Source organism: Pleurodeles waltl, chromosome 4_1 (genome assembly GCF_031143425.1).
Source record: "Pleurodeles waltl isolate 20211129_DDA chromosome 4_1, aPleWal1.hap1.20221129, whole genome shotgun sequence".
In the NCBI taxonomy this organism is placed as follows: Eukaryota; Metazoa; Chordata; class Amphibia; order Caudata; family Salamandridae; genus Pleurodeles; species Pleurodeles waltl.
Window position 1 is genome coordinate 180858434 of NC_090442.1, and position 24503 is coordinate 180882936.

The 24503-nt window shown below is 45.0% G+C and overlaps 1 protein-coding gene across 2 annotated transcripts in view; it reads right to left on the minus strand.

Moving 5' to 3' along the window:
- KIAA1549 (KIAA1549 ortholog) overlaps positions 1 to 24503 on the minus strand; it is a 664130-nt gene that overhangs the window by 90285 nt on the left and 549342 nt on the right. Inside the window, exon 17 of one of the 2 annotated variants that reach the window (XM_069227988.1) lies at positions 11396 to 11728. The exons of the other annotated variant lie outside the window; for it this stretch is intronic. Coding sequence (XP_069084089.1) covers positions 11396 to 11728 — 333 coding nt within the window. The remainder of the gene's footprint in view (positions 1 to 11395; positions 11729 to 24503) is intronic. 2 annotated transcript variants of the gene reach the window in all.

Here is a 24503-nt window from a genome sequence, read left to right on the forward strand (position 1 = left end):
TGGATCCCTGGAATAAACTGCGCTATTAGGCGAATGTGGTTGTGAATTGCCCATCGCCATATCTTCTGTGCTAGAAGGCTCAACTGCGTTGAGTGTGTCCCCCCCTGTTTGTTTAGATAATACATTGTTGTCATGTTGTCTGTTTTGACAAGAATGTATTTGTGAGTTATAATTGGTTGGAAAGCCCTTAATGCTTGAAAAACTGCTAGCATTTCTAGGTGATTTATATGCAGTTTTGTTTGATGTACGTTCCATTGTCCTTGTATGCTGTGTTGATCGAGATGTGCTCCCCACCCTGTCATGGAAGCATCTGTTATTACGTATTGTGGCACTGGGTCTTGGAATGGCCGCCCTTTGTTTAAATTTATACTGTTCCACCATAGAAGCGAGAGGTAAGTTTGGCGGTCTATCAACACCAGATCTAGAAGGTGACCCTGTGCTTGTGACCATTGTGATGCTAGGCACTGTTGTAAGGGCCTCATGTGTAGTCTTGCGTTCGGGACAATGGCTATGCATGAAGACATCATGCCTAGGAGTTGTAATATCATCTTTGCTTGTATTGTTTGTGTTGGATACATGCGTTGTATGATCTTGTTGAAATTTTGAATTCTTTGTGGACTTGGAGTGGCTACTCCTTTTGTTGTGTCTATTATGGCTCCCAGGTATTGTTGTACTTTGCACGGCAAAATGTTGGATTTTGCAAAGTTGACGGTGAAACCTAGTTTGTAGAGGGTTTGTATGATTTGATTTGTGTGTTGTAAGCACTTTGTTAGTGAATTGGTTTTGATTAGCCAGTCGTCTAGATACGGGAATACATGTATTTGCTGCCTTCTGATGTGTGCAGCCACTACTGCTAGACATTTTGTAAAGACTCTTGGTGCGGTTGTTAAACCAAAAGGCAATACTTTGAATTGGTAATGTATTCCTTTGAATACGAACCGTAGGTATTTTCTGTGAGATTGATGTATTGGTATATGGAAATACGCGTCTTTGAGGTCTAAGGTTGTCATGTAGTCCTGTAGTTTTAGCAATGGTAACACCTCTTGTAGCGTGACCATGTGAAAGTGGTCTGATTTGATGTAGGTGTTTAGTATTCTGAGGTCTAGGATTGGTCTCAGTGTTTTGTCCTTTTTTGGTATTAAGAAGTACAGTGAATAGACTCCTGTGTTTGTTTGTGTGTTTGGTACTAATTCGATTGCATTCTTTTGCAATAGTGCTTGAACTTCTATTTCCAGAAGTTCGGAATGTTGTTTTGATAAATTCTGTGCTTTTGGTGGTATGTTTGGAGGGAATTGTAGGAATTCTATGCAATAACCATGTTGGATAATTGCTAAGACCCAAGTGTCTGTAGTTATTTCCTCCCATGCATTGTAATAATGACCTATTCTTCCCCCCACTGGTGTTGTGTGGAGGGGGTGAGTGACATCTGAGTCACTGCTTGGTTGTAGGGGTTTTGGGGCTTTGAAATTTTCCTCTATTCCTAGGGAATTGCCCTCCTCTGTATTGGCCCCGAAAGCCTCCCCTGTACTGTCCCTGGTAGCTGGACGGTGTTGCCTGCGAGGTGCTGGCTTGTGTGGCCTGACCCCGAAACCCCCCTCTAAAGGGCGTCTTGCGGAAGGTGCTGTAGGTTCCTCTGCTCTGCGGGGAGTAGAGTGCGCCCATGGCTTTAGCAGTGTCAGTGTCTTTTTTAAGTTTTTCGATTGCCGTGTCCACTTCTGGTCCGAACAGTTGTTTTTCGTTGAATGGCATATTGAGCACTGCCTGCTGTATCTCTGGTTTGAACCCAGACGTTCTTAGCCATGCGTGCCTTCTAATGGTCACAGATGTATTAATTGTTCTTGCAGCTGTGTCTGCTGCGTCCATAGAAGATCGTATCTGGTTATTTGATATGTTCTGTCCTTCCTCAACCACCTGCTTTGCCCTTTTTTGTAGTTCCTTGGGTAGATGCTCGATGAGGTGTTGCATCTCATCCCAATGGGCTCTGTCATAGCGCGCAAGTAGTGCTTGAGAGTTAGCGATGCGCCACTGGTTTGCAGCTTGTACTGCGACTCTTTTCCCAGCTGCATCGAACTTGCGGCTCTCTTTATCTGGGGGTGGTGCATCCCCAGATGTGTGGGAGCGAGCTGCTCCTACTACGACGGAATCTGGTGGCAGCTGTGTGGTGATGAAAACAGGGTCTGTAGGAGGTGCCTTATATTTCTTTTCCACCCTTGGCGTTATTGCCCTACTTTTGACCGGCTCCTTGAAGATTTCCTTTGCGTGCCGAAGCATACCTGGCAGCATAGGCAGACTTTGGTAGGAGCTGTGGGTGGAGGAGAGGGTGTTGAATAAAAAGTCATCCTCGACTTGTTCTGAGTGGAGGTTTACGTTGTGGAATTGTGCTGCTCTAGCCACCACTTGAGAATATGCTGTGCTGTCTTCTGGTGGTGAGGGCTTTGTTGGATATGCCTCCGGACTGTTGTCCGACACTGGGGCGTCATATAAGTCCCAAGCGTCTTGATCCTGGTCACCTTGGCTCATGGTGGTGTGAGCCGGGGAATGTGACGGAGTTTGCGTTGGTGAGACGTTAATTACAGGTGGAGGAGAGGGTGGCGGAGTCACCTTTTTCACCATTTTTGTTTGTGGCGCCTGGTCTGTTTGAAACTCCAGTCTCCTTTTTCTCCTAACAGGGGGAAGGGTGCTTATTTTTCCTGTTCCCTGCTATATGAAAATACGTTTTTGCGTATGGTCCACTTCGGTGGATTGCAGCTCTTCCTCAAACCTATGCATTCGCATCTGAGAGGACAGTGATTGCTCCTCTGTATAAGAGCCTGGACCTGGGTCGGTTAAAGGTTGTTTCGGCACCGAAACCCTGCCTGTATCTTTTTTCGGCTCCGAGGTGGCTTTTTTCTTTTTTGGAGTCGAAACCTCTCGGCGTCGATCCTCGTCGGTGCCGCTGTCTCGGCGTCGAGCCGTTTCTACACCGCTATCTCGGTGTCGTTGCTTTTCCCCAGCACTTTCTCGATCCCGAGAAGGCTGCGTGCCGGTGTCTCGACCGGAGTCGGACGATCTCGGCACTGTTTGGGCCTTTTTCGGTGCCGATGGTCGGTCACCGAATTTATGGGTGGAGCCATGGCCTGGTGGCAGTGGCGTCCCCTTGGCCTTGTCACTTTTCTTATGTGTTGTTTTCGACGTCTTACTCACGGCTCTTTGATCGTCGAATTCCTCGGAGTCCGATTCGTGGATCGAAAAGGTTTCTTCTTCCTCTTGTTCCTCGAACTCTCGGTGCGCTGTCGGCGTGGACGCCATCTGAAGTCTCCTGGCTCGACGGTCACGGAGTATCTTTCGGGACCGGAACGCGCGACAGGCCTCGCAAGTCTCCTCACTGTGCTCAGGTGATAGGCACAGGTTACAGACCAAATGTTGGTCTGTATACGGGTATTTGTTGTGGCATTTGGGACAAAAACGGAACGGGGTCTGTTCCATCGGCGTTGTTCGACACGCGGTCGGGCCGACCAGGCCCCGACGGGGGATCGAAAACTACCCCGAAGGGCACCGGAGCGCGTCGATCTTCGATGCGGTGTTGAATCTAACTACGCCGATCCCGAACGCAACAATACCGACGAAAATCTTCCGATATTTACTAACTTTCCGTTCCGAAACTCGGAGCGACAGGAACACGTCCGAACCCAATGGCGGAAAGAAAACAATCGAAGATGGAGTCGACGCCCATGCGCAATGGAGACAGAAGGAGGAGTCACTCGGTCCGTGACTCGAAAGACTTGTTCGAAGAAAAACAACTTGTAACACTCCGACCCAACACCAGATGGCGAGCTATGCAGAACATGTGTATCTACAGCGACAGATGCCATCGAACATATGTTTTCTGTATGAATGAAAACAAATAAAATTAAATATTTGAATCATACAACGTCTGAATTTCCACAATGTAGACAATCCAAGGGTTTGGTGACAAAGGTATATGCCAGAAAATGTATAAAAAATAAAAGTAACTTTGCCTGAGCAATGCCTAAAGATTCAGATTCAAGTTTGAAATTTCAGGATGAGTAGATTAAGACTAATGATGCTAAAATGAACAAGTTAGTTACATTCGGTAACGCTCTTTTTCAAGCAGTACCACTCTGCACTAGTAGGCGGTGTAGTGGGGTTCCATGTCAACTATGTTCCTCTCTTGAAGTGAAGTGTGGAGTTACATATAAGCGCCACACAAGCAGGCTGACGTCAGTTCCATTCTAGGTGACCCGTGGCCCCAGACGCAGAGCCCAACAGCAGATTGGTGTTGACCAGTGTACAGACCTCTAAACTTGTGATCTTTTTCGATCAAAAAGAGCCCAGTTCACAGAATGGGGGTGGCAGGGTACTAATTGAGGACTCTGTGGTTTGATAAAGTATCGACTAGAAAGAGAGCTACTGAAGGTAAGTAACTTGTTCTTCTAATAGATATTTCCAACTGCAGATTCCCCATGTTATACCAAGCAGTATCTCCCAGGTGTGGGTCTGTGAATTGACTCAAAACAAAATATCCTGCAGGACTGAGCTGTGTCCTTCTCAGACCTGGATGTCCAGACAGTAGTGCTTCATGAATTCTGTGGAACGAGTAGCAGACAAACAAATGTCCAGAACAGCATGCCAACGTAGTGGTAGCAGCCTTACCTGCAGGACCCCTGGATGCTGCTTCTTAGCAAGTGCGTAGCAGATTTTGATGCAGAGAAGGATTAAGCAAAAATTGTCATTTCTGCACTGCACTGCCCTTCTTTGCATGTTTTCCAAGGCTAGCTTGAAAGATTAAAATAGAAGCAGAGAGCTCTTTTGAGATCCAGACAGTGTAGCCTTTTCTCCTCCTTAGAAGAGTGAGGTGGAGCACAGAAAGCTTAGAGGGCAATGTTTTGCCTGACATTAAAAAAAAAAGGAGTAACCATTACTGGGAGAAGATAGACTCTGGTCCTCAACACCAGCATGTATGGAAAGAATGCCCTGTATGGCAGGTTGACAGGGAGAGCTTGTAGCTCTCTCACTTACTGCACCAATGTTATTGCGATAAGGAAAAGTGGGTTTAGAGGATCAGCAATGGACAGCTGTGCAGAGGTTCAAAGGAAGTACAAATCAGAAATGTGAGGAATAAGTTCAGGTCCCACTGGAACATGATGGGTACCACACTCTCCTTGTCCAATCAATTGCTACTAGGATGACTTGGGCCAGTTTATCATGCTCTTCAGATGTTGTGGCAGGAGAGGCTGAAAGGTGTGCAGGAGCCCTGAGCTACACTCAAGGGGAAATGGGTCTATGACAGAGACCCGTCTTGGGAAATCCAATGCGCAAAATGCTGACATTGCACATTCTCAGCAGTGACAAAGAGATTGAGCTAAGGTTCTCCTCATTTGCAGAAGAAACCTTATGCCAACTCTGGGTGTAGCTTGCATTTGTGATTCACTAGGTGTGGGTGACTGAGTGTGTCCGCTGTGGCTTTCAAAGATCCTACTAGGTCATGCGCCACCAGGAAAATTCCCAGTTACTACAGCCACTTCCAGAGACATAGTGCCTCCTGATGCAGAGTCAACAACACAACTCTTTCATGCTGGTTGCCGTACCACAAGGACGTGGTGTTATCAATGAGCACCTCTACCAGCTGCCCTTTGATGGATGGCAGGATGCCAAGTGAATGGCCCGCAAATCCAGGAGATTGATGTAGAGCCAGGCATCTGCTGGAGACCAGATGCCTCGTATCTCCACACCTCCCATGTGGTCTCCCCAACTCAGAAGCAACAAATTGGTCACCACTGTGATCTCTGGGAGGGAAAGGGAGAGCGGTCTGCCCATGACATAACTGCGATCCATCAGCGACCATTACAGGTCTTTTGCAGTCACCTCTGAAAACTGGACATAGTTGGGGAGACCCCCAGGATGTTGTGCCCCATGGGACTTCAGATCCCACTGCATGGCCTACATATGCCACTAGGCATGCTTGATCAGCAGGATGCAAGGGGTCATCGGTCCCAGTTGCCTCAACGTTATTAGACTGAGATCCAGGACAGAGACTTAAACACTGGGATCATAGCCAAATGTCCTAGACTCTCCGCCGCAGAGAACAGACATGAAACTGCACTGTGTCTATAAAAGCTTTGATTAAAGGGAGCATCTGTGAAGAAGCCCAGTGTGACTTTGTCATGTTGATATTGAACCCAAGGATGTCAAGAGATTCGCCATAGTTTGAAGATGGGTGATGATTGCCTGGGGTGAGCCAACTATCAACAACCAGTCGTCGAGGTAGGGAAAAAATGGCATGTCGACCTCCGTAGATGCACTGCAACAACTGCCAACACTTTTGTGAACACCCGAGAGGCACTGGCCTGCACAGGAGTACTGCTTAAAAATGTCTTAATCCAGTCCAGTGCCTAAACGAACATTCAAAAGGTGAGGAATCTGCAGTTAGAAGTATATATCAGATTTACAATTCTATTTTGATTAGCACCATATCTATCTTTGCCAGCCGATAGCATCCCAATTATAGGTTTATTTAAAACAGTGACTAGCCTTTGAACAGAATAAAATGTATTTGCAATGACCTCACAATCAGCAGATGATTAAAACTGAAATGGACTCTATATGCCTGGGCCCCAAATATCATCATTCTGTATTTCTTATTAGCAGAGGAGCGATTACTATATCAATTCCACCTGCAATAACATCTTCTGAAGACACGGATACATCCATCTACAATGGAGTTCTCAGACATGAGCTAGTACAACATGATTAAACCTGCCCTAAACTACCTACCCACTGGTCTTTGTTAATATTTAAGACACAACAGCAATGCTGGAGTTTAACATATTACAGCCTCCCTATGTATAAACAGTGGACAGTTTTTTTTGTTTTCTTTTTTAAATCGCAAATAAGCAGTTGAAATATGCTGGTATGCTAAGGTGATAAAAAATTAAAATATTGGTAAAAGGGAAGGACTGTGTAACTCTGAAAGAATGTCAAGAAAGGACACATCTTGTAGTATATAGCTGTGGTGCTGGTCTGATACTTTGCTGTACTTTGGAAGAGGATCCATCCAATGACACAACTTCGCCATGACGTTCAGTGAAAGAAGTGATTGCCAAGTAAGATATCTGTAGTGAGAGCCTTGGTTAACTTTCTCTATATCACCAGGAGAATAGGTTACACCAGTACTCCCCTCCAATTCACTGACTGACTTCACTGAAGGAAAAGCAATCTTTTAAATAATTCCATCTTCAATACATAGTAACAAATGAGTTCTGGTAAGGATCTTCTGTTGAGTCTCGGTGTTAACGAGGTTTCCATAAGTCAGAGATATATATGTTAGGGATTACCCTCATATGCAGTGGCTAAACAGTACATTCTTGGACTGAAATGATGAGAATTCTAGTGTGCTTTCAAATTACCAGCTACGTTACCAATCATTAGCAGTAAGATGGCATGCCACGAAACAAAGGTTTCGAACAGTACCATGGGGTAATCCACTAGATCATCAAGATACACAGGACATAGAAATCTTATAATCTGGGATGCAATTGGAAATACAATTTACTTATATTCTGTTTCGAGCATTAATACAGTGGTTCTCCACTAATGACCATGCTTTTGAAGATGAATTATTCAAGATTAACAATGACAACTGAATAAATAAAAAGAAGTTTGCACTCATTTAAATTCTTTGAATCTTTATGAATGTTTAGTGCCTTCCACAGGATATTAGCTGACAAACAACTTGATTAACGTGTAGTCTGACTGTTCTTCAACTGCATGGTACATAAAGATCTTACTCTTTCTGAATGTAATTGTTAAATTTAGGATGAAAGCAGATGCAGCTGAAGGTCAGATTTCTAATTAGGATGCTGTAATCTTCTGGCCTACTGGTGCAATCTTTAATCATGGAATGCATTTCTGTAGGTAACCTAGGAGACAAAAATACACTACTTACAGTGAGATTTTCTGATTAACCTGTAGAAAATCCCTTTTTACAAGGAGAGTGAGATATGATAGCTGACAAGTATTTGGATAGGATAAGGTAGGTAAGCAATACCTCTGCCATGTTTTAAATTACTTCTCCCCACTACATGCAGAATTTCTTCCATTGGAATGCTTTCAAACATCTTAAAGATTATCTGTTGGCTATCTTAAGGACGTTCGTTCACTCTGAAGTGTAGACACTGCTTGTATAGCAGTTACTGAGCAGCTAGCTAGGTGGTGTGATGCAGAATGCTTTCACTTGCAGTGGACCGAAAGAGATAAAAGTTAAATCCTCGAATAGCAGAAGTTTAACATTTGGAGTTGACCCCATGGACCTCTCTGTAACACCGAACATATCAGTGAAATCTGACATTAAAATAAGTGTTCTACAGGTACCCTGTTGATTATCCATACTGCTATGTATGGCTTCCAATGGAAGCCAATAGAGTGAACATTGACTCCAAATATTGATAATCAATCCTCCTGTGTCACACCAACTAGAATAAAAAAAGATGGTACCTGCTGTTAGGATGTCACAGGGAATTTCAGCCTATGCTGACAGAGCACTCAGTGCACAATTTTGGCACATACCTGGATTTTTATTTTCTGACAGAGAGTAAAGAGTATAGCTTTGCCAGGAAGGGAAGGGAGCAGAGGCACAGAGGATCTCAGGTTCGCATATGGAGCGATTGTGGCCTGGCAGTTCGTGCTGGACTGTTCCTACTGGAGCAGGACCAAGGCTCACCGTGCCCTAGAAATCAATCAATACCTCAAAGATGACTCCTACATAGGCAGAAGCCAGTCTGGGGTTGCTTATGTTCCCTTACAAAGGGTACCTGGATCAGCAGCTGGGGAACAGACTGATTTGCCAAGGGATGGTCTCTGTCTAGAGTCCTATAGTGGCTCAAAAAAGGACTATAATGTAATACAGATTAATTTTCAAAGGTTGAGATTCAGTCAAGCATTCCACCTATTTGCCCTCAGCACATTGGTGTAGGACACCAAATTTGTTTTTTAAAGTAGGTGGGGGCGAGAGGGGCGTTAATTCTAAGGGAGGGCAACAGGAGAAAAGGTGGTGCAGTTTTCTTCTTCTTTTTTTTTTTTTTTATACAGGAGAGGGTAAGTGCAGAGAGTGGTGTGGAAGGAAAGCAGAATATCACCAACTGCATTTAAAATGTCGATGGTGGAAAGGAGGGTGTTATGTATGGATAGCAGGACAACAGGTTAATACTACGCAATTGTGTGTGCACGTAAAGCCATTTTATATATGGCCCCTTTAAGAATTCTGCACTCTGGCATAGCTGATACCAGCAACGGGTGATGAATTGGAGAGGTCATACATAACATAAAATTAAAGACAGGTAACTGTGAAAAAAAGGGATTTGTTTCACTTTGGTGTTCTGAGTGACATCCTTCCCTTTCAATGCCACTCAAAACCTGTTGGTGAGAAACATCCAAATTATTCTCAGTTACCAAGCAGTAGTTCTATATGATGTTCTCTGTTAGCAAAATGGTTGTTGCCAGTGCTAGTAAAAAAAAAAAAAACCTTGAGGGACAGACTAACAGCCCTCATTTCAAATATGTTAATGAGTTAAGGTTTCTACTTTATATGTCTTCCATCGAATCATGGAAGACTTTTTTATTTTTTTAAACCTAACAGTATCTTGCTATAGAAACAACACTCACTTAACAAGTTCCTCCTTTGGTAGCAATCTGAGCAGGGCAGGGAGGGTAAATTTGTCCTTCTAGCTCGCCATTTTTTGCAACATCGATCATTGTGACTTTCTTCCTGTGGCCCTGTGTGCAAGCTGCCCTTGAGAACTATGACAGTGCAGGACCCTGTTGAACCTAGAATACAAACAGTCCAGCAATTGGCCAAGGATTGTTTTGAAGAAATACAATCATGTTATTTCTGGAGGAATTATTTACAGCTTTAGGTGCTGGTGTTTTACAGAGGCTATGCTATTTTATTATAACAAGGTTGATAGCATGAACACCACTGAGTTGGGTAAAATAGCACCACGAAAATCCTCTGGCCAATATGCACACTACAAATATGCCTACTATTTTATTGTAGAATGTGTGATAAAGTGCAGGAGAATACAACTACACCGTGGCCCTTACAAATTAAAAAGAAAAACTTTTTCAGTGTATTATGGGATTGCAGGTGTTGGATCTTCTCAGCCTTTAAATGTTGACTCCTCCACAAGAGAACTAGATAAGTATTTAAATTTTTCTAAAAAGAACAGCTCCACATTTATACACCTGGAAGAAAACAAGAGGAGCCATCTTTTGGCAAATGGTGATTATCAGTGTTGGCTTCTTTGGAAATGGGGATATTAAAATATTCTCCTATGAGATATGTAGCTCACCTTCATATGCTCAAATATGAATCAATGCTGTGCTTTGTCCTCTTGTACTTAAACACTTGAAATCATATTTCCTCCAAAACTGTGAAAAATGCACTGGAGGCAAAATCAGTATTTAGTAAAGAAGTTGATTGCTCTGTTCTGCTGTTTGCAGCTTCCATTTTGGAGGCTTTCCAGCCGTTACTATGAAATATCTATGCTTACGGGCATTGAAGGCTTCTGCCTAAAATAGGCTCCAAATACTTTACAAGACTGTTCTAAACCAACTCATCTGCTTCGCCCTTTGTCTTATCCTATGGATTTCATCACTTCCTGGGATGTTTTATGTAGTTCCATTAACTCCCATAATGATGCCTTCTAGAAGTCCAGTAACATTCAACCACTCACAACAGCATAACAGTGTGCATAGGGTCCTACCACATAAGTTGCAACAGTCACCATCTAATAAGCATCAGCAATTTCCTTCATGATTTCTAATAAGCACATTGTCTGCCAGATTTGAAATGGCTTCCACAATAAGCTACTGTGTTTGCCCAATGAGGGTGAGTCCATAATCCATGAGCAATTGGACTCTCACACCTCATTTCTCAGTTGCATAGATTCATGTGTGTCCATGATTATAAAAAAGGATACTTGTTATGAATCCATGGCATTACTACTGAAGTGAAGGTGATTATCATCGCTTCGTGGATGCTATAGCCACTTAAAGATCACTGAGAAAGCCTCAGATGCATAATGCAAAACACGTCTAAACACATCAGGTATGGTTTAGAAGTAGATGCAATTCTAACATAACTGGTTTTAAAAAGTCATTTTTCAGAGAGACCACAGTATTTATTGATTCTAGAGTTTAGAAACCTTAATGAAGATCCCATAACAGATATTAAATCTTCTTTGGAAGTGGAACTGCAGCTATATGAAAAGAGATGCTTTGCAATTTCATGATCGATTATCATGATCATGAGCAATCAGCTTACAACCAAGTACTAGCAAAGACAAAAAGTTGTGCTGAACATCAATTTTCATTGTTCACACATCTGGCATTCACTTACAGCAAAGGGTGTGTTTATTGCTTGATTATGAACATATGAAGATGCCCACTGGACGTTTTCCCTCTCTGCCCGAGCAGGGGTGCTGGTTACAGGCTGACCCATGATTGCTCCTGGAAGCGTAGTGGTTGTTGGGCCAGCTGTCTGGCACGTGGGTGTCACAAGGGCGAAGGCATCATCCAAAAGAGAATGCATGGTCTGACGTGCTTCCTCAATCGAGGGCTGTGGAGGTAGGTACTGGCTAGGAGTGGGGGCATGCAGAGATGAGCCAGGGAACTTCCCAAGGTCAGTACAGGAGGTGGGTGTTGGTGGCTCGACGACAAGGTCAGCATCAGACTGCAGTGAACAGACAAAGAGACACAGAAAGCAAGAGGGAAAATTACACATAGAAAAGGAGAATTTGCCTACATCATATCCATTAGTGAGCCCTTCTGAAATCCTTCCCAATGTCAAGGGCAGATTTAGAGCAATGCCTACCAGGCAACCCAGAGGCAAAATATTTCAAAGAAACCACCCCTGCAAAATACTAGGGTTCCGGAAAACACCTTCCATTTGTACTGATTTCTCACATGGTAGTACACCTGAAGATATTTATTTATGGATCTCAGTGGCTTATGGCAGAATTCTAAACATTTAGTTTGGCGATTTGTATATAAACTTGAAACAACTAGGAGAAAGTACGTAATAAAATTATGGGGGATAATAAGTGCACATGGAAAAATAGTCTGACATTAACAAACATGGAAGTGAAAGGAGAACTAAAGAAGTAAATTGTAAAAGAAAAACTAAAAGATTAAAGGAAGAGAAGAATTGAGAGAAGAAACAAAGGAGAAATAGGTGGGTGTTAATAGACCAAATGCAAATTTTATAATGTTATGCAAACATCTGTGAATACATATTAAGAATTCTGAAATGGATCAGAAAATAAAGTTAATATCAAATGCTGCATGGTTCTATGGGTATCCATTATCATGTACACAAAATGACCTATGATACAAATGTGGCCAAACTACATTACATTTCTTAAGCTTTCAGTTTCCAAATAGGATATTAGTAAGGAAAAGCTAAGAACTTGCAAACTTCGTTCTCCATCATGGATTTTCTCTCAGAATCCAAAAACAGCAGAACATATTTAAGCACGACCAAGATCCCAGCCACACATTTTACAATGCATAAAATTTCAGTTTTGAATTAACATAAAGTAGCCTTTAGGGTACAACATTTTACTTTTTTTTTTAAATAATCATTTGTACCAAGTCAGTCAAATAAGGTACATTAGCTTAAAACTACCAAAATGAACAGCTTAAAGGAAGAAACAAAATCAAAGAAGCAGTGGCAAACCCAATAGGTCTTGTCTTCGGGCAACCTATCAGCTTTGTAAGTCAGGTGAGTGCGGTGAATAGGACGGTGGATGGGGTAGTGAACGGAAGGGAGGGTGGAGAGCATGATTGTAAAAAAGTGTTATGATGCAACCATCGTTGCCCATGTCATAGTGCTTTATTTTAAGCAAAGCAAGGGAGGTGAGGGAAAGAGCACCAGTTGGGGACAGAATGAGGGGTGAGGAATAAGTAGCATAGAGAGCGGAGAGCCCGAGAAGCTGCAACTGGAACATCCGAGGAGGCCTCTAATAGCATAATAAAGCGTAATTAGCCAACCAAATTGTTGAGCTAGTGATGGGGAATGATCAACGTAAGCAAAAGAAAAAACATTCTGCTTAAATCATTTTGATGAAGTGATTTGGTAACTTTCCCTCCTGATCTGCGCTAAAATTCAGCTGTTTATCCTGTGCTGCATTACTAAGCCTCAGTTAAGATGAGGACCCCTCCCCCATTATTTGGCTGATGTTTCCATGTTTTATTTCAGTGTATGCAAATATTGTGCTTGAATAGAAAGTTGGCACAGAAAGCTGGCAACAAATCGCTCTTCCTGCTGTTTCTTACTGCTGTAAATAAGAGATACAACTCAATTTAAGGCTAATCAATCTTTGTGAAAATGCTATTCAACAAATTAGATTTAAATAATACAAACTACTTAGGGTACTGGAAATGTCTGACCTCAAATTTTAGTGGGAGACTACTTAACAAGGTCAACTGTGATGCGAGGTAGGGACCTGAACGAGAATGCAGATGCCGACACCTTAGGAACATTAACAAACGCAGGGCAAGTAAATATCACAACGAGGAAGATTTGGAAGCAATCTAATAAACTTATTAGATTAAGGATTCCTTGTGAGCTATGATAGGTAAAATGTTGAGCATATCAGTACCATGCCATTGGCACCCACCTGCAAGGTGGCATCAGCTACTTTGGAGAAAGTGCACTGGAAGTGATCTCGGTTTGATGCAATATGTGTCCAGGAATGCACGAAGTTGTACCATGCATGCAGTTCAACAAAACTTGCAACATTCCCACAATATTAAGATTTTTACAGCCACTTAAGTGTGACTTTCAGTATTCGGAAATCTGTACGTTTTGGTATCTATTTAGAAATGCTATTCAGTGCTACACGATGACCAAGGTGCTTCAGTGAGCCAGGAAAAATACAAAACACAACAGTGAGAATGAGTAAAAAATAGAGTAAATTGAATAAGATACCGCAGACTTGTCAGGGTTTAGGGTGTAAAGCACAGGTGAAAATTTGCACTACAATCTAACAGAAAGCCAAAAAAAGTGACGAGATCGAGGGGCCTTACTTCGTGGCAGGAGGCCTGTCAGTGTCATCTCTCACTCAATAACGGCATCGGTGCATGGTGGACTTGTCCCCCTGCTGATGACAGGGGATCGAACCTAGAGACCACCGGACGCTGAGACCCGGCGAGGACTGCATTGCGACCGGATGGGAGTGTGTGCACTCTAGGCGTGAACCCACATGGAAGTCTGCAAGAGGTAGGCGGGATCATTATGGGGAACAGCTGAGGCGGTCCGGACCGCTGCGAGGGGCGGACTCCTGGGGTTTGCCCCTTCCAGGTCACCATTATTAGAGCAGCTGAACCTGTGGCTTAGGTGAGCACAGAGGGACCTTGGACAAAGATAAACGGTGGGCCTGGCGCTGGTGCTAGATCCAACATATGTGACTGGCTGCCATCTGGTCTTCCCCCTTGGGCAGTAGCCGAGTGATTGACGGGTGTGCCCTGAGGATGGGGCCCTGAAGCTGGCCTGCAGGCACAAGGTTGCAGTCAGTGCCTATCCTCCTCGTTTCCAGATCTGAGAGGCCCACTCTGCTCAGGGGAAAGGCAGTAAGGGTCGATATCTGCTAATCATAGAGAAACACCCGAGGACAACTGATTATCCTTAGGATTTGGGTCTCTACTCTCTCCTCTGCGCTTCAATTGGGCACTCTCGAGGGGTAAGGCGGCCTGTGCCAGGGGAGGCTGCGCCCGCAGGACAGGTGCATTAGCGGGCACGCGCATCCACGTGGCTGCGGGCTGGGTGCTTGGGAGTGCTGAGAGGGTTTCCCTGGCCGCTGCACTGAGGTGCACCATAGGACTGCGATGCTACAAGACTACTCCTGCTGGCTATAAGGGCCCCAGTGCACATGGCGCGGCTGGGTTCACTGATTCGGAGGCTCCCATTCCATCTGTTTTTCTCATGCCCTCGATTGGGTGCACAGAGAGCCTGTCTGGGACCCAGATACTGGCAGCAATTGAGGCCCCTGGACAGGCGGTAAAGGAGAAGATCACCATGGCAGTGGATGTACATTTATTGAGGACTGATCTCCGTGTGGTGGCGGAAAGGTCCATAGCCATTGAACCACAGGTGACTACAATGCAGACAGACCTGGATGCCCTGAAAGCTACCATGTCAGCCTGGAGGGTAGGTCGCGCAGGCTGGAAGCAAGAGTGGAAGTTGCAGAGGGAAGGTCCCTTAGGTGCAATTTGAGATTTATAGGATTCCCAGAGGGAACCACTCCGGAACTATTCCTGAAAGACTGGATTAAGAGGTTACTCCCTGCAGCCCGGCCGTCGCTGGAGTTTGTGGTAGAGAGGGCACACAGGGCCCTGGCCCCTCTGCCACCACCTGGCGACCCCCAAGGACCATCACTGCTAAGAATCTCAACTACAGAGATCGAAATACTATACTGCAGGAAATACGTAAGCATGCGGACACGGCCTATGAGAACCACACCATACGCATTTCCCCAGACTATAACAGGTCTGTCCAATTCCAAAGACAATCCTTTAGTGAAGTTAAATAGAAGCGGAAAGCGATGGATCTCACATATATGCTACTGTATCCTGCTTAATTAAAGGTGCTCCATGCTGGTTGCTCGCATTTCCTCGAAACACCAGAGGCAGTATGGGACAGGCTGGATCTCAGAGGGGGTGGGCATGATCCTGCGATTCCCTCTGGGAGAGCATGCAAAGAGGCCCGTGGGGCTGGAGGTGCGCAGACTACAGTAAGGAGAAGGCGCAAATGCCAGCATCGTACCAGCTCTGACGCCAAAGTGGTAGTCCACCACAATGACACAGAGTTTGACTCACAGACTACAGTTGCGGCAGGAGGAGGCCAGACTACTGATGGAGACTGCGACCTCTGCGGCTTCCTCGTGCTTTGGGTCACCTCGGAAAGAAGATGGCCCAGCTTCGGAGCAGGAAGAAGCCCGGACATGATGTCCTTATTGTGCCCTGCCGAAGCGGCGAGGCTGGTGTGCCACAGTGATCCCTCAAGGCAAACGCGTAGCACTTAAAATGACGGACTGTAATGTACTGACTATTGGGACTTGCTCTCCCCATTTTGGGGAGAACTGTTGTGCTTGTCTCTGATCCTTTGTGGGGTTCTGTGGGTAATTTTCCTTTTTTGCCTTCCTCTCCCCCTTCTGGTTACTTTTTCTTTGGTTCCGCTTGGGGTTTGCGGAGCTGTGGGACTGCTCCACAGCCGGACCCTGGCTGCATGAGGTGACTGCGCCCCTCCTCTTCTCCTCTTATACTGTTCTTCTTTCTCTCTTAGTTGCTCTATTACTCTCTCTATCTTCCCTTCCTTCATTACATTTCCTGTTGTGATTGTTGTGGGAGGGTGTTAGTGTGAACTAGGTGCACGTAGGGCTGCTCCGGAGTGATCGGCCTGTGCACAATCCTTCAACACCTCAATTTCTGCTGGAAGGCTAGGGACAATTGGATATGCTGCCTCTCTCCTTAGGCTAGCGATTGGGTGGGTCAGATGGTTCCATAAACAAGTTGGGGAGACATAAGCTAGTTCAGTGGTGTTTACCCGGAGTGGGATGAGGGAAGTTGGGTATTGTTGGTTGCTTTACAAAAATGGCTGGTTCTATGCTTTGTGCTTATGGACGTTACAGCGGAGTTTGCAGGAGAAGCCATGACTGTTATTACCTTGGTCGGGCAGGAGGTGCTGTGTGGGTGGGGGGGGGGGAAGGTTACAGCTGTGGAACACAACATACAGGGATGTGTGATGTAATACGTTTTCTCACGTGGAATGTGAGGGGACTGAATTCCTTTGTTAAACACTATAGAGTGCACACATACCTCAGGTGAGCCGGAGCGCACATTGCTTTCCTACAGGATGCTAAGCCCAAAAGTTACAAAAAAAAGTGGAGAAGACAGCTCTACTCCTCCACGTATTCCTCCTACGCTAGGGGAGTCTCAGTGTGGGTTGCCCCTGGGGTGCCACTGCAGATAAGAGGGCAGGGGGCAGACATGGCAGGTAGATATGGGCTGCTTCATGGGATTCTTGAACAGCGAGAGCTAGGTCTATTAAACGTTTATGCCCCAAACACTGACGATGATGGGTTCTTTAGGGACACAGATCAAGAGCTTTTGCCCTACGTTGGGACCCCCATTATCTTTGCCTGGAGATGTCAACTGCGTCCTTGATGGCAGCTGTGATAGAAGCCCGTCCAGGCAAGGTACCACGCCCTGAAAGATGGCTAGACTTCGAGAGACCATGGATAGGCTACACTTTGTGGATGTGTGGAGAGAGAGCTTCACCCTACATCTAGGGTGTATTTGTGCTACACACCTAGCCATGGGGCATACAGCAGACTAGACAGCTGCATATTGGCAAGCAATGGCTCTTTAAGTGTTAGGAGGGCAACCTATGAGTTGCGGTTCCTGTTGAATCATACCCCCCTACTGCTAGAGTGTGAGATCGTGCCCATAGGCTGGCGATCCCACTATGGTACCTGAGACCTGAAACACTAGAGGACCCAGAGAATTGAGCAGACATGTTGACAGCACTGAAGTGTTATTTTTTAGCAAACTGGAACACCACCCAGACGTGGGGTATGGAATGGGGGGAGGGCACTCAAAGTAGTCCTACGAAGTGTTAACCTTGGTAAGACTTACAATATCAGGAGGAAGTTGGAGCGAGAGCTCACACTGCAGGAGGAAGCCCTTGCGTGACTGCGGAGCCGGGGTGGGGATTGCAGCACTGGAGAAGCAGGGCTCCTAGAGGTGCGTGGATGGGTGTAGGCCACCTGCAATAGACTGGACTGTTATGTACGGAAGGATTATAAGCCGAGGCTGCATCAAAAGGGTGACCAGTGCGAGCGCATGCTAGCGTGGTTGCTTAAGGGTGAGATACCCCATGTTCCCCGCGCTGCAAACTGATTTCTAGGGACAGGGACTCCCTTTCAGGGCTCTAGTTCTGACACATCAAGGTCAGTGTTTTTCAGGGCTCTGCGCTTTTAGTGTGGAAAGTCGTGAAAAGAAAATGTCACCAGCACACCAGGTTGGTGCCTTTATAGGACCGCAACATCCTATACAGCAAACCCAATGCTGAGGACAGATGCAGAGTTGACAGACGTCACCTGACTGTGCAAAGGGGTACTGTTTTAAACAAATCTCCAGATCCAGACTGACGCCTGGGGGAAATTCTAAGGTAAGGAATCTGCAACTAGAAGTCTCTATCAGATAGCTGTAACTGTTATGCTCCGTTGTCACAAGCAAGCTGGACTACGGGAATACCCTCTATCCTGGATAAAAACAAAAACCACTAGAAGGCTGCAGATCATTCAGAACTAGGCGGACAGAATCACTCCCAACTTCCCACGCTGCACTTATGTCACCCCATACCAGAAAAAGCTCCACTGGCTTCCCACACACAAACAAGCACAATTCAAACTCCTCACCACACATTTAAGCACTACATAACACTTGTCCAGCATGCCTCAACAATTGCAGTTGCTTTGACAACCCTTCCAGACACCTCCACTTGTCTGGACTCCTACTTACACATCCCACACATACGGAATACCAGATCCGGTAGTCAAGCTTCCTCCAACACTGTTCCTAAAGAGTGGAACGGCCTGCCCCTTCAAATAGGGGCCTCCATCTTACTGTGGGAATTCTGTAAGAAGCTAAAGACTTTTGTTTTGACTAGTTCCACCGCGACCTAGGTTTGGCTAAACTGACCCCTGGCCAGCGCCCGGATACCCTCTCCAGTGCCCTCTACAAATCTTCAAAACATAACATGCAGCACTCTTACCTAAGATGAAATCTGTGCATTTAAGGCACAATAAGTTCTGGAACTTCTTGCCTGACAAACAAGTGACACTGAAAATCTTTTGCCCTAGTTACCTGAGGTATCTCCAAGTCTTTCGATCTCTCCCTAATTTTCTCCTTGAGTCACCTCGACACATTCATGCACTCTCAGGGTGTCACAGACCTTAGGCTTATTTTTCAAATGTGACATTAGATAAATATGCCAAAGAGTTGTTCAGGCAGAAAAAGATATTTTTGTGGTGGAAGGTCGGAGCAACCTGCATGAATCAATGGTTAAAAAAAAAATATATATATATAAACCCTAACAAGTACCAAAACAGAAATCTTTCCCCTGGGTTCACATCATATACTAAAATTATTCTATGCACCCACGGTTTTGTTTGGTGTCTAAGTGAGCACAGAGGCAAAAGGAACCACTTTAACTATAGAACAGATGTAGTACAGCTTTCTGTAGATTAAAATTGACGTTAACTCAGCTGTCAGGAATAAATTAAATAGAGAGCGGGACAACACCAATGCAACAATGTAACAATGCAATGCAACAACTGTGAGTGAGGCAGACATTTTCCTGAGCAAACTACTTGGGTAGCTGAGGAACAGAGGGAGGAGTGTGTATTTGTATGCCAGTCAGCCTCAACATTGTATGTCTAAATAAAGGGTGTCAGAGCAATCTGTGTATCTGGGCATGTAGAGGAAGAGATTGTGGCACAAGCTACAGCCAGACCAACACAACTGTAATAAAACCGCCCCATGTTGCTGACCCTCCATACTAAGAGACAGACCGGTAAGATGTTGCGGCATGCTGTGTCAAACTCTGATATACTATTCCTTTCCTTCCTCTGATTTACTATTCCCTTTCAGGGCTATCTGAATAGTTACAGGGTTTGCACCCATGACCAAGCCAATATTTGATCAATTCACATTTTGAGCTGATTATTTATGACAGCATACTGAAAAACATATAGCTCCATCACTCACCCCTGCTGTTTGGTGTACATTAGACTTTGTACTGAAATAGACTCAATAAACAAATTTACTAACCTTCAGTACGCACTTTCTGGTGAAAACTATCTATCTACATTCTCCTCACTTTTAGAATAATCCCCAGGCCCCAGACTGGATCCAGAAATGTTAATAACAGTGATACTGCGAGCCACTACGTGGTGCCATGGGGCTCCACACCGTCTTCGTTCCTCCTAGGGATGGAGTTGTGCCTCATGTGTCACCCCCGCATGAGATGTCAGTTTCTTGCTAGACTTTTTGCACGCCCTTGGATGAGGAGAACAAGAGAATGAGAGACATCAGTGTGCAGACCTCTTAATTGTGACCACCTGAGATGTTAAAAAGAGGCCAATCCACAGAACAGGGAGGAGGGAGGGTAGTGAGGAATCTGCTGTTAGATAGAGAATCCACAACAAAAAGTGTTACTTCTAAGCTCAGATTCTTCCCTTTAGAATAAATACTAAAGCAGTTCCTCCCAAGGTGGTGGGCCTGTGGATAGGGTCAGGCCAAAAGGTCCTGCAGACTTGGCTATCAAAGCAGTAGAGAGGTCCATAACAGGCAATCTCCGTGCCAGTACTTTGGTAGGAGTCCTAGCTCGGATTGAAGGACTACTCAGAGCCTGTAGCTCAGCTCTGCCTTGGATTCCTTGCACACTGCAAGACAAGCCACCTCCTAACTTCTCTACTTATCTCTCTTTCCCAGCAACTCTGATTACCATTGCTGACCCCTTGTTTCCCCTTAACTCAAACTGCGATGCCTCTTGAAGCACATTTGCTATTACAAAAAGACATCTTTCTCTAGTTCCACCTTCTCCACTCTTACTGAATGCCACATCAGAAACCACATCCTGGATTCATTTTTAAAATGTTTCAATAATTTTCTTCACATCTACATCAAGGTATAAAAAAAAGTCATTTTAAAGTGTGCCTGTGCTTTGAAGATCCAGGCTCCTTCTGTAATAGTCAGTATTACTTTTGTTATTTCTCAGAGCCAGTCTCAATGATGAACTAAAAAGCAAGGTTTGATCACACCAGAGAAAGTAAATTGTGCAAAATACAAACCAATACACAGGAGATTCCAGTATTCTAGCAAAATATTCCTCAGTATAGGGTTTCAGACTTAGCAAAATATTGGGGAGGTGATGGTTGGTCATACATACAGAATCATAAGGGGAATGGACTGGTGCCAATGAAAAATTAATCTACATGGGAAATTGATGCTAAAGAAATGGGAAAAGGAATGGGTGAAATGGAAGGTGTAGGAAGCTGGGGTCTGGCTGCAGTACCCCAAACGTTTTGCCTGGTTTTCAATGCAACTTTGACTGAGATTCACTAGGTTCCTACTCGCCAGGTGTCCAGTGTCAGTGTTCCTTCCCCTAAGACGAGACCCCTGGTCACTTGATGCCCAAGTGACCAGCCCTATAGCACCCTTTATAAGCCCCTAGAGTGAGTGGTACCCTTGGTACTTGGGGCATAGGTACTGCAGAAGGGTCCCCAAGAGCTGCAGCACAGCTCATGCCACTCTAAGGGACTCAGCACCAACCTCATGCAGACTGCCATTGCAGGCTGTGTGGCCAGGTGCTCCCAAAAGTGAAAACACAACATTGCACACATTGTCCCCTAAACATTGCATGTAATATTGGTAAGTCGCCCCTACAGCAGACCTTACAGCCCTAAGGCAGGGTGCAGTATATTACAGGGGAGGGCATATCTGCATGAACAGATATGCATCTGCTATGTCTTTGTCGATTATCAGATATAGTAAGTGAACAGGGAAGCCATTTTTAAGTACATGTGCTGGACACTGGTCTCTGGGTTCTCCAGCTACATGATGGCTTCACTGAAACTAGGGATGTTTGCTATCAAACATCTAGTATTAATAAACCCTCACTGATGCCAGTGATGGATTTATTAATAAATGCACCCAGAGGGCACTTTAGAGGTGCCCCCTGAAAACCTACCAACTAGTTTTAGCCAGCCTGCCACCAACATCCGAGAGTCTGACCCCCAAGAGTGAGAGCCTTTGCTCTCAGGATGTCAGGAACAAAATGAATTTGCAGGTCTTAATCAATGGATTGTGCATGCATGAGGGGCGCTTTTCAAATCAGCTCTCTCACGCATTCACAACTACATAGACATTCAGCGCATGCTCAAGCAGTGCAGCATGTCTAAACATAGAAGCCTGCTTGGGGGGTGACACATTTTTGGCAGTATCGCCCCAGGCCCTATAACAAGTCATGGTAAAGCAGGGTAAAGGGTCAACCTTCAACTGTATCCTGCCTTACAACAGGACTGAAGCACTGAGCAGGCTCCAGACTAGAAAAGGAACAGGTTAGCTGTGTACCCTGCTTTTCAAGATCAACTTATACATGTAAAGTGACTATTTCTTCAAGGTTTTTGTTGTAATGATAGAAGATTGGCTGAATTTAATGTGGTTGATGGTCATAGGAAGCTCCTTCCATAGGTGTGGGTCTGACACTCTGTGTTGACTGCTGCGTGACCAGGGTGGGGGCACGAGAGAGGTCCAAGGATAGAGGGCTAAATGTTTCTTCTGGCGAAACAACTTTCTCAAACTTGGATGTATGCATGATCTGATCATTTTTCTTTTAATTTAGGGGCCTACTGATGCAATTTAGAGAAGCTCATTTTACTGTGGCTGTTCTTGAGGTTGTCATCTTGTTTTATTTGGGCAATGACTTGTAGCATAATTTACTGTAGCCTGTCAGTTGCCTATACTCGCGTACATTAGAAAATTATATTGGTTTAGAATGGCCCTCAGGAAGAGCATCTGAGAGCTGAGTGTATAGTTTATACATTTAAGTATTTATCTGTAATAAAGTGCCTGTGCCATGATGCCACTTCAGAGTGCTGAGCAGAGTTAAAGAGAAATGTCTGCATTCTTTGTTGGATTGGATAAGCAGAAAGCACAGCTACAGTTTTTAACAGAGACTGAATGCTTCCGTCCGGTCACAGCACTCAACATTTTCCAACACTTTTGAAACTAACAAGTCACATCTTTCACCCTAGTAAAACTTTCTAAAACTAAAAGCACACAACCTAACCTTTCACTGTGTCCACAAAATCTACCATGAGTTTTCAGAATTATAACAGGAGTCAAGGGAGTATGGTAGAAGGGGTTTTAGACTAGTTGCGTAGATACTTTCTAGAGGCAGTCAATCTCTGCAGAGGTTAGGTTGGCTCAGATGCTTCTTTTGAGATACTCAGCTTTAGCTTACGTTTGTCCTTCTAGCAGCAATGCAGGGAATCTCATGTAGATGGCAGGGCAAGCCCAGCCATTACAATGTCTGTCTTTAGATCGGGCGCTATGAGAAAGATCAGCATGTTAGACGAATGGCAGTATAAGTGAGCAATTATGAAGTTAACTGTAGCCTGTGAGTCGAATTTGAAGGGCAGTAGCACTGGCCAGTAATCATGACAAATACATTATGCTCGACTGTCAGAGTTTGACACTGAGAGAGCAGCCTGGGAGTCGAAGCTAAAGAGTATTAGCAACAGACATGTGGCTTAGCATGTGAAAGACTATTTCACTTCCATAACTGTCAAGTTACTGGGCACATAAAGATACCTTTGCCCTTCTTCCCCATATTGAAAAGGAAAGGGGAATATGTGTGGCCTGGGTGACTAGAGCTCCTGATATGGAACAGGGAGAACCAGCTTTGAAACCCAGCCTCAGCCCCACATCCTGTGATTCTGGGCAAATCATTTAATTTCCCTGTGCTAAAAAAATGAAAAACTGTGCAAGCATACTCTTAAAGAACTTAAAACCAAGCAACGAATGATAACACATTCTATTATATCATCATACCTGCTTTATGAGGCCCGAGAATCCCCTGATCTTGTATACTTCTTGGGGGCTCCGACAGGCTTGCTGGAGTCACAGGTTGGACACAAGCTGCGCTGGAGCTCCGACGGACTAGTCGAGCAGCGGCACATGTTCCTCTCCAGGGGAACCGTGGCAGAGTCAGCCCAAGTGCAAGTGCTGGCGTATCTCGGCAGACGACAGCAGACGCGGAGCTGGTAAGGCATGTGATAGAGCTGGCAATGAAGATGGGAAGGCATCGAGAAAGGGGGATTGTGGCCCGGCCCCCCAGTGTGGAAGAAAATGACTGGCGTGGAAAGGTAGGAACCCGTCACAAATGGAGGTTGGAAGAAACAACAGATTGGATTAAGGGAGACTTAATGAGGCATAGCAGGGGGCAAGCAAGACAAACGCCGGCCAGTAGCGAAGGGAATAACAAGAATGAGCCCAGCTACCAAACCTAACTCTAAAATTAGCCCCTTGTTGGGGTCTTATTTTAAGTTAAGGCCAGCAGCAATGAACCAGAAGTAAGGGACTTTAACCCACTAGGCCCGTTAGGCATGGGGGCGAGAAGAGGTCAGGAGAGTGTGAAGCAGGGGGCTGTTCACGACCACCCCAGGCAACATCAGGCACTCTAGAGGAACATACTGGAGGCCATAGGGAGGTCTGGTTTCTTACAGCTGGGTAACAAAGAGGACCGCCTGCCTAAAGGAATTGTACTAGGGGTACCAGGTATATTAGAACCACCAGTCCCTGGTCAGGTAACAGAATTATCTCATTATTTACCCCATTTTACTCCTACTATTGTTTCTGTTCCAAATATGCTAATGGAG